Genomic DNA, 12,923 nt, shown 5'->3' with positions numbered 1-12,923 from the left:
CTCAAATTGTTTTTTGTTTGAAATATTTCAGTTCAAATAAAAACTTAAATAAAAAAGAAAAGTTAGAAAAGCATAAGAGATTTTTTCGGAGATATTTATAATAATAACTTCAAAGATATTCATTTTCTTTCCAATGAATCCAGGAAGAACTCCTGTTATAGCATAATTATTAAAATGATTATTAATATGGAACTTCATTATTTTATATAAAAATCAAAATTCACTACACTAAAAAGAAAATATTCTAAAAACGAATGGCCTTGTAAAAACATTTACTAATTCTAGATCTTGTGTACAAAACGAATGACATCATTGGAAAATATTTAAGAAATTTTAGTAACAATCATATTGCATTGGAGAGTGCTCATTACATTACCAATTCTGGCAGGTCCATTACCTAATTTTAATTTAAGTTTTTTTTTTCTTTCAAAGCTAGAGTACTCGATTGTCATAAGGTAAACAATTGAACAAAATTTGGAAGAAATCCTTTCACTTTATGATTATATAAATTAAAAACTATTAAAGAAAAAAATAATAAATATATATATTAAAAGCTGGTAAATTTACTTGGCTCGATTTTGATACACCACAAATAATTATGTGAATTTTTAAAGAAACTAAATTAAAAATTAGCACAATTTCTTGACAACAATACTCTGAATAAAATTAAAGGACTAGTCAATTATAACTAATATTTCAAAAATTAAAACTGAAAAGTATTTTAGTCACCGAAACCTAGCGGAATATTATTAAACTATCCTAGAAAAACTTCACAGGAAATAGTAATAATTTTGATTGATTTTTTTTGTTTATACAAGAAATAAGTAATATACACTACTGTAGGCTACACTATTCCTCTTCAACATACAGGTTATTTTTCAAACAATTCTTTATTGATCTTCTCTTCGAAGAAATACTATAATAAAATAGAGCATTAAAAAATATTATTACTCAAACGTTCACATTGAAAAAAAAATACCATCAACGTATTATTATTATTTTTTATATTTAATATAATTTAATTTTTTTTTTATTCTTCGTCGTCAGTTTATAACGGTACTAGTTCAAATGGAAAAGTTTTAATGAATACAATGCTTCCCTTTACTCTTGCCGCCACGAATGCCGGATTTATCGTCCCGTAGGCAGTAAAATGGAAGAAAAACTGAAGCGGCATTGAAAAGGGAAAGCAGAAGAAATAAAACTAAGGAATACATACAACAAGAAAAAATACTGATTAAAACAGTATAGCCTGAACGGGGTAAGTGATGCCTCTGGACAGACAATAGTGGTTACTGATAAAATAACTATCTTCGCTTCCTTTTGGCCCGCATTCCAAAGCCACAGCTACCATAATAAGTGCCCAGTTCCATCTGTCGTCTTATTTCAATCACTCAGCCTTACATCCTCTTCCTTTATTTTAAAACTATATAAAATGGCGATTATTCAGAAAAAAAGAAGCTATAAATGTGTATAATTATTCTTTAGAAAGTGGGCTCAAAGTTTCAGAGAGTATTTTAATAATACATCGTGGCCTATAATAAAATAATACTTAAATTACCTGCATTTAATTTAATTCTATAATATAAACTAAATTGTAAGAACAGAAGATTTTTTTTCCACCATGTTGCAATAACTGTAATCAGCAGGTGTTCATTATATAGGCCATTAATTTCATGCAGTAAATATACAAAAGGCGACAGTTATGAATGTTTGTATTTTTATATTCATATAGAGTATGTATAACTGTTATAATTAGTAGATGATGGTTGAAAGGTTTTATTGACGGTTATACAATAAAACCTTTTTTAATTAATATTATAGGTTTAATGTGCAATGAAGAATCAACATGAAATATTCTCAAATTTTCAAATTTCTGTTAATTATGTTCCATAAAAAAAAAAAAAAATACTTTAATATATTATTCCCACATCATTGTAAGTAGTCTGAATGGCATATGAAATAATAACTTTTTAACATAGGAATAATAATCCTTTATTCCAGCTTTCTCATAGTTTCATTCAAAATAAAAATGGAATTTTACCAGTTCTCCCATTTAAATAAAACTAGGATTAATTGATTAAAATTAACATTTCGGAGATTTTTTTTTTGGGCCATGACAGTTTGGAGAAAGACAAAGTCTTTTTAAAAAAACTCACCCTTTTAACAGTAGAGAAGAATGAGATCGCGAACTGTGACCCTTTCTGATCGAATACCTTGACCATCTGAAGTAATCATGCGTGGTTGCGTTCGTAAGGATATTGCTTCGGTGAAGGACGCGTGTAGAAAGAGATGATTCATTTACCACGAGCCTTACCTCGAATTTACATATGTTTAACCTCAGGGTTGCCGAAGAAATCTGGATATTTGTTTCGAAGACTAAGAAATGAGTTGAGGCAGCATTCCATTTCAATGGAGCTATGATTTAATGGATATATCAAGCCGTTGGACTTTCTAACAAACATGTGGGGATTAATAATTATTTTTATGAGTGGGCGTGATTTTGGAATTCATAAAGAATACTTTAAGGAATCTTTTGTTCAAAATTATAGAAGTAAATCAATCATTATTGTAACTTTATACAAAAGAAATACCAAAATGATAATAGTTAGATATAATAATATAATCTTAATAAGATTAATGAAACCTGTCTTATATGAATGCCATTATACGAGATGTAGTCTAATTAAATTTCTTTCCAAATGATAAAAGTCAAGTATCATTGTTATGAAAAAAAAAAATAGATTATAGATAGTTCTTTAAAGGAGGAACGGTAAAAGTAAAAGTAAGTTGTGTCAATATTATATTTACTTCTGCCACCCACTCTGGATTTAAAATAAACTTAAACAAGTTTTCTCGGACCATTTTTGATGATGAAAAAAAAATTATCGAAATAGAAAATTTTAATTAGACTTCTACTATATAACACAAGCATCATAATTCAAAAAGTAATTTTATTATCATACTTTAGTGCCATAATATATGATACATATAAGAGCTTTTTTTGCCATCTACCAGTGTCCAAACCAAACTTACTCTTTAGCATTGAAAAAATTGTGAAATTATAAATAGTTATTTAGTTAATTATTGCTAATTTCCCAATTTCGTCAATATAGAACAATGGATATTGTTCAGGCACAGATAAAAAATCCCTTTCCCACAAAACTATTACTCCTACCTCTCAACTTCTCATCCTTTCATATATCATGGATATAAGTATTTTGATATATGAATACTTTAGTTTTACATTACTGGTACTTGTACTGGTATTTGGTGGGGAGAAAAAGTCCGGCAAGTGGGCCTTGTGGGTCCTTTTTGCCAACCCCTGACGGCTCCCTGAGTTGCCGCCAAACTAAAGGTGGGAGTGTCAAGATTCATTCTTCGGGATCGCCAAAAAATGAATGATAACTGCCCCAGGTGGGAATCGAACCCACAACGTTCCGAACCGAGCGCACTGGGACCTGCGCCACAACGTGCACGGTCGTCACGCCTCGCCTGTTTTACAATAAGCATAACGTAAAAATAATTTTAATCAGAAAGTGGATGCAATATAATAAAATATCTTAATTATGTTTAAAATTCATTCAAAAGTAATAGAATACACTATCTTGCTAGGGGTCAAAAGTTTTCCAATGTTGCTATTTCTGAGGAAAAAATATTATTAAAACTTCGTTATTGAAATATTCATAAATGAATTAGATAACGTTTCAGACTTCATATTGTTTTGTTTTTTTCAAAACCATTTATAATTATAGCTAAAATTGTTTAATTTTTTTTTTCAGAAATTGCTACATTGAAAAAATAAATTTTATAATGCATCTTCTTAAAAATTATCTGAATATTAATAGCGAAAACCTCATCAGAGAACCTCTAGTAATAAGCTATAATTTCTACAATATTCCTCGAAGGTGAACAATATAGGAAGTTTGATAAAATGGATACATGGCCTAGGCTGGTGGGAGGACCGGCTGATATGCCATCAGGAAAGGGATCATGTGGCACATATTGCAAGCAACGCGGGCTACTGAGTTTATTTTAAATACCAGCTGCAACAAAATTGGATTTTCTTAGGGAGGGGGCCGCGACCCCTCCTATTAGGAAATAGCCGGTGCTAAGCACTTTATAAAAACCGTCTCCGCTTTTTATGAAGGGCTCTTTTATTAACAAGTTAAATCTTTTTTTTATTTTATTAAGGGTTGTCAGGGCACGATTTGTAGCAGTAATTGAAGAAAAAAATATCTTTTATATAACGCTCTCGAGAGGCATCAAAGGCTTTGTGACGTGATTCGTGTGTTTGAAATGTAATATTAAGCTCCAGTGTTACACAAAATACAACCATATTATGTTTATATGTAAAATTAATTACTCATGAATTTGAAATTCAAGCTGGGAGTTCCAAATTAGTCAGATGAAAATCCTTTTTGTCATTTAAAAAATAAATATCAATGACCTTAGAAACGAGTAAAAAAAAAAAATATATACATCGGGATATTAAATAGTAAAGTTTCATAATAAGAACATAAATAAATAGATATATTTTGAGTATCCATAAAAAATCTAAAGTATAACAATAAAGGGGGACAATTTTTCATGATATTTATTAACAATACATGTATTAAAAAAAAGAAAAAAAAAAAGAACTTGTTGACTTTTACCTTAGTATGCAATACTAAGCTACAAAAGTTAGTCCACAAAAAATATTTTATTACGATAGAAATAAAGGAAACATTTAACACAAAGTCAAATTGGTACAAAGCGATAGTGGCGTATCTGCAAATTAATTTCTAATTAGTGATGTCATATAATGAGTCAAGCCCTTTTCGTTTTTCGAAGAAAATATAAAACCATGTTACAATACAACAAAAACCAAAATATAAAAACTTTCAGATCATTCCACTTAGGCTTTGGAATGATGAGTTAATATACAAATCTACTCTTGGAAATGAGGGGTAATTAGTTAGTGAAACTTGTCAAATATCATTTGAGTAGGTACCACTATACATAAAAAAACATTTAACCCTCTTTTACGCCAACAGTGAATGAAATACATATTTTATTGATTTATATTTTTCTTATTGAAATCAAGAGTATGTGGGGAAAAAATTATTCTGTCTTCTTTAATTTTTTTTTTTTTTAATAGAAGTTATCACTAATGAAATTAAATAACAAATAACATGAGCTATATTTTCCAAAAGAAAATTTAACCTTGTTTCTTAATCTTAGAATATTTCCTTGTATCCTTATTTACATTAACATAATTTTTTTTTAAACATTCAAACATTGTTTTTATATCATAACAGTGTATTGATATGGATTCAAACTATCGATCGCTGATCATTTCTGGATTCATAATACATTAAGGAGATGTAAACATCCGATCACCCGAAAGTAATGCTATCACCCGTTTCTCTGAGCCAAGTATAGGATTAAAAACATAGTGATAATGACTCTATTATGACTAACTTAAATGGTCAATTTTAAATTCATTGGAATGGATTCTGGTATTTGAAGAAGCCTATAGCGATAGCATTATTGGAACTTACGACCAAAGTTTAGCACAGAGGGTCCCCTGAGGCGTCGCGATTTCCCTGCGACTCCATCACTCATATGCACAGCCCCTCGCCGGCCGGGCATGACAATATAAATCAGGACGGTAAACAATAAATAAATCAGATCAACCCCTCGGGCCCATGGCGACCCTGGGCTAGTAAATAATCACACCGGCGAATGAGGAGCTAGCGATAGATCAAAGCGCCAGTCGACTGAAACCAATTTATTTTTTGTCGACCAGAGGCAAGACCTTAGGACGGACAGGGTTTGGCATCCCCTGGCACAGGTAAGGGCGAGAGTGACGAGTGACCGTCCTACACGTACAGATAAGAGCCCCCGACAACCGCTATCTTGGACACATTCCCTGAGTAATTCAGATCTCTGTCCTTACACCCTTTTCATCTCAGTGTCGGGATGCATTTGAATTTGATTACACCATTCCCTAGATAAACCTCTTAGATAAGCTTAGAGAATAATAATAATAAAAATATACCTTTTTGTTGTAAGTAGTAAGAAAAAAATAAATACAAGAAATATTTTTAAAAAATGATTTCCTTATATACAAGAAAAGATCAGAGAGGAATTGGTTGAACGAAGGCCTCGGAGGCAGAAGAACCATCTCTGTCACAAGTAGGAATTAAGGATTTGAATAGATACAGTTCTAAATCATGATAGAAAACATTATTCATCACTCTCTTGAAATTTCACAAGACAAGTTTTTTTTTAATTCCAAGACCGAATTTTGTTTCAAGATAACCTTATTTTACTACTTTTCTCGTCTCTCGCTCTCTTTTTTTTATTTTATATTTCTAATATTGAACGGTGTGGTGTGTGAATGTAAATAAATAACTCTTGAGCTGCCAATGTCAATTTTTTGTTGGCTTCAGCAATTCTGAGATTTTAAAACGTTTTCAAAATTAAATAACAATAATATTATTAATATCCTATTTCATCATAACCATAACCATAATAATTAACTAATGAAATAAATACTACATTCAACATATTCTTCACGTTGAGAATCATAGTGGCGTATCTCCAAAATACACCCACAAGAAGAAAACAGCGTTTCAAACTTTCAAAAAATTATAAATACAATTTTTAACTTGTTTACTAGACATTACTCTACGTTCGATGAACAAGCGTTAATTTTGTTTCCTCTCTCGTGGTGTGTTTTCGCACAAAAGTTGAAAATTATAATAATAAATGTTTGCCAATTCTCAACATAAAAGAGCAGAGATTCTAGTGTAGTTTGATGACTTGACTTAAAAATAGATATGCCTATAGTTTCACCATTATGATTCTCAATTTCAATGATTCACAATTTATTTTAAATTAGTTTTCTAACATTGCTTTAAGTATTATTATCTAATCTCTAAATATTTATATTTAATAACTTACTTTATAAAATATTACTACTTAACTAATAATTGGTTATTACGTACAGAAATATAAAAACTCAATATTGAATAAAAACTGATTCAGTTAAAGAAAAAACAATTTATACAAAATAAAAACAAACAATAAAATAATCTATAAAAATATGGTGCAAAAATTAATTTAAAGATGTTAACATGCCGTAGTTGACAGTGCTATTATATGAAGTTTTAACAAATTTAGAAGGTAGATATTCTAAAAAATTCCATGCCTTATCACAGATCCAGAAATATTAGGAGTTCTTTTACTTCTTTTTGAGAAAAGAACTCCACCGAGTTAGTTTTACGAGCGCATTCCAGCCGAGAAAGACTGTTCCCACTGCCATACTTAATAAACACTTCTACATATTCAATTAAAACCGAATGTTCCGTGGGACTTCTTTTTATAAGCGTAAACATTTTATATTTCCCTCTACTTCACCAACCCTTTTCCGGGTGGGAACTGGTATTTGAATGCAACGATCACAGTAATGTAGATGAGTAAGTATTTTTCCCGTATTAGTTCCAGTTAGCAGCTGGAGGGGACGGGTGGTAACCTGCAATAACTGGAAGGCTTCTGGAGTGACCTGAGAATTACTTCTAGTGAAAGGGAACTACCAAAAACACACCCCGGTCAAGGTGCAACTGTCAGGACACCAATAAAAGTGAAAATAGTGGAGCTGTTACCCTCAAAACTGTCCCTTTTGTTGGTGTTCATCTTCTCCCCTACCGAAAACAGTAAAAATTTATTGGTAGGGACATTGTCAACATCGACGTTTATCTCGGTAAACATTTGTTTTCAAAATACACAACAGTTTCACTTTCACTTTTACTATACTAATACTTGGACCGTTTTCTAGAAACTGTCAGCAAATGAATCACTTCAGGAATTCTAAAAGTAAAAAATAATCTACACGATTTCTATACATTTACGATTTCAATAGTAAATAAAATGAAACTGATTTTCGAAATAGTTAAGAGGTAATGTTTTATTTAAAAAATTAATGTTTACAAACTAAAAAAAGGTAAGAAAAAATATAAGTAGGAAAAAACTCAACCCAAAGATCAAACTAAGATAAAGTTTAAATGACATCTCTAATTGTTGAGGAGTACCTTTCTTAGAGGGAGCCGTGTTTCTCACGGTTCGACATCTGAAAAGGAGAGTTAGGACGACAAGAAGCACAAATCTCGCTACCTGGAGACCGCTGTAACTCCCTCACTCGAGCAAAAACGTTTTGGACCAAAAGAAAAAGACAATTTAAAATATAATACATCACCACTATGTACTCTGAGTGAGGGTGCTTACATAGTATAAATCTTTGAATTTATAATAAAAAGAAATATAAAAATAATAATAAATGATAAAAGTAGTACATACCAATTATACGAAATAGGTCCTTCCCTGGCCTGCCCCGGCCTGGGGGTCTGGTATACAGCTGTAGACGTGGTGATGTACCTTTGGCCTCTGCTGCTGATAGTCTATCGAGACATAGCTGTGTGGCTCTTCTTCTTCGTCCGTCGTCCGCTGGGAGGACTCCTCGGAAACGCACGTCGAGCCTGTCGGTGCCGAGGACTGCGTTATCGAGGCCGGCGACATACGGTACCAGGTCTCCTGCGACGTCGGAGCCGCGGTGTACCTAGCACCCGTCTTACCCTCGACCACGACCTTCTTCAGCCCTTCAGCAGTTTTTCTCTGCACGTCTGGCATTACGTACCTCAGTTTCTCCCAGAACCTTTTCTCACCCCAAGAGATCACTTTGCAAGCTTTGACGAGAAGCTGTAGCTCGGGATCTGGCCCGATATCAGTAGTCATAAGGAGTATGACTTTGCTCCTCCTGGCCCTCGTCCTTTCGAGACAAGCCTGGAGTGCTGCTCTAAACGGAGGTCGTTCCCATTCATTCTGTAGAAAACTCAGAGATAACACAATAAGGATCCTCCTGGCTGCGTCTGAGGCCCCTAAAATGCTGTCTGTTAGATAAGTTGGGCTCATAACATGGAGATCTCTATAATGAAGACACAATGAGTACCCAGACCTTTCTAAACTAGTTGCTATCACTTGACTTACAAATTCTTCATCTTTAACACTATATACCATGTATGCATCGTAGAGACGGTCGTCCTGACTGTGCCCCCCTCCGCTGAGAACTCTGATCCCGTAACGAGAATGGACCCATAAACTGACTTCTTCTCTGAAAATAAATCCTAAGGTCGTAACAAGAAGTATGATGATAAATACAACAAGGCTGCCGGCTACAAACGGCACATAGTCTCCTTCGAGAATAGCAGGATTGTAGAAAGTATTGCGGTGAACGGCCGAAGTCGCTGCAGCGGAATCACGATTCTCACTGCATCGCCGTATCGTGTCAAGAAGAGTTGTCTTACCATCGGCACAGAGCAGCTTATCCGTATTTAAAGTGTTCGAGTTCTCTTTCAACCATGCCTCCATAGGGCCGATATTATCACAGTTACAAGTCCATGTATTACCTTCGAGAGATACCGTTGCCAATGTCTCAGAAGATAACTGTTCCCACGGTTTGAAATTCACAATATTATTTGCTTCTAATTTGAGAACTTCTAATGTTTTCATAGATTTGAAAGTATTGTTACCTAAATGTTTTATTTCATTATGGTCCAAATATAATTCGTTCAAGTTTTCTAATTGGTCGAATTCGAATCCACGAAGTTCGTGAATATGATTGTTTTCCATATGAAGAACTCTAAGGGATGTAACTCCGTTAAAAGAACGATTATGGAGTGAATCTATATTACTATTATTTAAATATAAAACTTCAAGCTTTTTCTTGCCGATAAATACATGACTGCCAAGTTCTCCCAAGTCGTTACCATCTAAATATATTTCTGTTGCATCCATAGGTATTTTGGTCGGTACAGAGGTGTAGCCCGCATTAGAACAGTCTACTACATTAGCTGTCCACGTGTGGTCATGATAACAGGTACAATTAGCTGGGCAGGTCATTTCGCAATCACAGGCATCGAAATCGCAACAGTGGCATAATGCGAAACAATGAGTCTCGTAGGGGCAGAGGAATTGGGAGGGTTTGAGGTCCATCAGAGGCCTAGTCGGGCTTCCACGGGAATGAGTCAAATGGCAAGTGACAGAGTCGAGATCCATAACCCGTGGATGCTGCCGTAGTCGGCTCAATTGGTTTATTCTCTGAAGCCACTCCATTGTACAGTCACAGTGAATTGGGTTGTTGCCCAGATAGAACTGCGGCAAGTCTTTCTCTTCAGGAACCGCCTCCAGGCGCAAAGCGGCAAGGTCTAGTGTTTGAATTTTATTAGCAAAAAGTACAACCCTACTCAAATTACTTTTTCTTTGGAAAGTCCCTGGCTTCACCTTTCTGATCAGATTATCGTTAAGTAATAAACTCTCTACAGAATCGGGTATTGAATTTTCGTTAATTTCAGTCAGTCTGTTGAAACTGGCATCTAACATTTTTATTTGCAAATTTTCCCGTTTTTCGAAATAATTGCCCAAATCCGCAACATTATTTTTATGCATATCTAACCACTCTAAACTCTGTGGTATTAATGCGTAGTCAAACCACTGAAGTTGATTGTCGGAAACATTTAGCCAGACTAATCCAGTCAAATTTACGAACATACCATTTATATCTTTTAATTGGTTTCCATCAAGCCTTATTGCATGAAGTGTGGGGCTGGTACCGAAAGCGCCTTTGTCTACATGTTCTATTTGATTATATGCCAGATTTAGAATTTGAAGAGAAGGGAGAGTCGAAAACGAATCCTTTGTTACATTAGTAATTTTATTTTCTATTAAAGTCAGACTGTATAGTTGATCTAATCCCTGAAACGAAGAATTGACTATATTTGAGATGAGATTTTCACCAAGATGTAATGTTTTCAGAAATTTGAGTTCAGTAAGACCGTCAGGAACTTGAGTAAGTTGATTTCCACCAAGTCCCAGATCGTGAAGATTAGAACAGTTTTCGAAAGCTCTTCGGTCAATTATGTTGATTTTATTGTGATCTAAAAACAACTGATTGAGAACGTAGAGGCCTGTGAAATGGTAAGATTCAACATTAACTAGTTTGTTGTGGGACAGCGTCAGAGCGTGAAGGTTGCTAAGATACATGAACGCGCCCTCGGAAATACATTCAATTTCGTTATGTTCCAAATTCAATATTTGCAAACTGTACAAATCTTGAAAAACGTGAGAATCTATTTTCGATAGCTGGTTATGGCCTAGATTTAAGACAACCAGACGGACAAGTCCTGAAAAAGTGTCTCTGTTAACCCAAGCACTGGTAAGCTCATTGTAGGACAAATCTAAAACAAGTAGCTGATCTAGGCCTTCTAACAACCCAGGGGCTAGTACACTTATGGAATTATTATTAAGGTAGATCTCTCGCAAGTCTCTGGTAGATTGAAATAATTCTGGAGGAAGAGCAACAAGTTGATTACTAGATGCATTCAAGTATTGTAATGAAACAAGACCGACAAAAGCTCTATCAGCCATCGATGCTATAGCATTTTCTTGTAACAGAATTTTTTGAAGAGATCTAAGACTTGTAAACGCATTGTCTGGTATCAGAGATATGTCGTTCATGGAAACGTCTAATTCTTCAAGACCAACATTGCAAGTTTTTCCGGGTGCACTCGGACCATCACCCCAATCCGAAAATCCCAATTCCAAAACATCTTGCATCCTATTTCTTGACATATTAAGATGTGTCAGTGAATATAACGGGCAAAAAAGTTCATCAGGTAAATTCCAAATATTATTATCGGAAAGGTCCAAGTGTTTTAATTGAGTCAAACCTCTAAATGCGTTTGGGTTGAATTCCATAGTCATAGCAGACCAATCCGTATTATGGGTCCTAACTACTAATTGTTTGAGTTCTCTAGATGCGGAAAGAACACCGGGGGGCACATGCCTTATCTTACAAAATTCTAACCTGAGGTCTCGGAGTCGGTGAAGTTGAGTCAGGAAACTATTGACATCCAAGGAACTCTCGAAGAACAGTACATCGGAGCACTCAAGACGCAACGTAGTTATCATATCCAATTGGGCTGAGGTAAGGTTCGAGAGTACGCTGTCAGCATTTCCGATCGTACGTAACTTACACTGTAAAGACACTGTCACTTCAGGCTCATCGCCGACACTCAACACTCGCTGCCAATCGCAGTCGGGTTCACTGTTTGCACGGCAGACGTCGATGACGGACAACACGAAAACGATAGCTACTAGGAGGGCCATCGGGACATGAGCACGGTCCGGCGGCCAGAAGGCGACTAGTGAACGGCTAAGAGGCCAGCCCCCTCTTGTACGCTGTTTCAGTATTCGGCCGCCAGGTATCGGCACCCGTCGGCTCAGGGGGCGGGATCACCTCCCTCCAGTTCTCCCGGCCCCATGCTTGTTTATTATCAATCCTCCAATAACAACAAACCTCGCTGCGGGCCACTTTTTGTCAAACTTATTTTTTTATTAATCATCCGCCCAATTGGAACCACTCCTCCAACTAATAAATCAAATCTTTAGTAATTACCTTACCTTGTCCCAGCTTTAGCTTTTTTCTGTTATACTAGTATTTGATTTACAACCACGTTCGTTTATAAATCTTTATAAACCCACTATCGTTTAAAGAAATAAAATTATATCTTAGGTTACTATTATGAAAGTTAATTGTATTTTTTATTTTAATTATTAAAGGTCTTGAACATTTTTTGTTCAGAAAAAAAAATATATTGAGACTCATGCATAACCTTTTCTAGCCCTGATATAATTAAAATATAAAGAAAATCCAACCAAGGATTGATTCATAACAAAATATGCCAATTTTATTATGTCAATAAGATATTTCCTTAAATTAAGGAAGCAATTCAAAACTTTGCTGAAAAAATGTAGTATTCTAATAAGATTTTGTTTTTTCCGAATGAAACATTTGTAAAATAATTACTAAAACGTAAATAATGATG

General features: G+C 34.4%; 1 protein-coding gene across 1 annotated transcript in view; it reads right to left on the bottom strand.

Annotated features, from left to right (window-relative positions):
• Nucleotides 1-12,234, bottom strand: part of LOC106677560 (toll-like receptor 6) — a 57,674-nt gene extending 45,440 nt beyond the window's left edge. The window contains exon 1 of the mRNA XM_014415578.2: nt 8,341-12,234. Coding sequence (XP_014271064.1) covers nt 8,344-12,204 — 3,861 coding nt within the window. The 5' untranslated portion in view covers nt 12,205-12,234 and the 3' untranslated portion in view covers nt 8,341-8,343. The remainder of the gene's footprint in view (nt 1-8,340) is intronic.
• Nucleotides 12,235-12,923: the final 689 nt, after the last annotated feature.

This window comes from Halyomorpha halys, unplaced genomic scaffold, assembly GCF_000696795.3.
Source record: "Halyomorpha halys isolate HHAL.00 unplaced genomic scaffold, Hhal_1.1 Scaffold103.1, whole genome shotgun sequence".
Lineage (NCBI taxonomy): Eukaryota > Metazoa > Arthropoda > Insecta > Hemiptera > Pentatomidae > Halyomorpha > Halyomorpha halys.
This window is presented reverse-complemented; position numbering and strand designations above follow the sequence as displayed.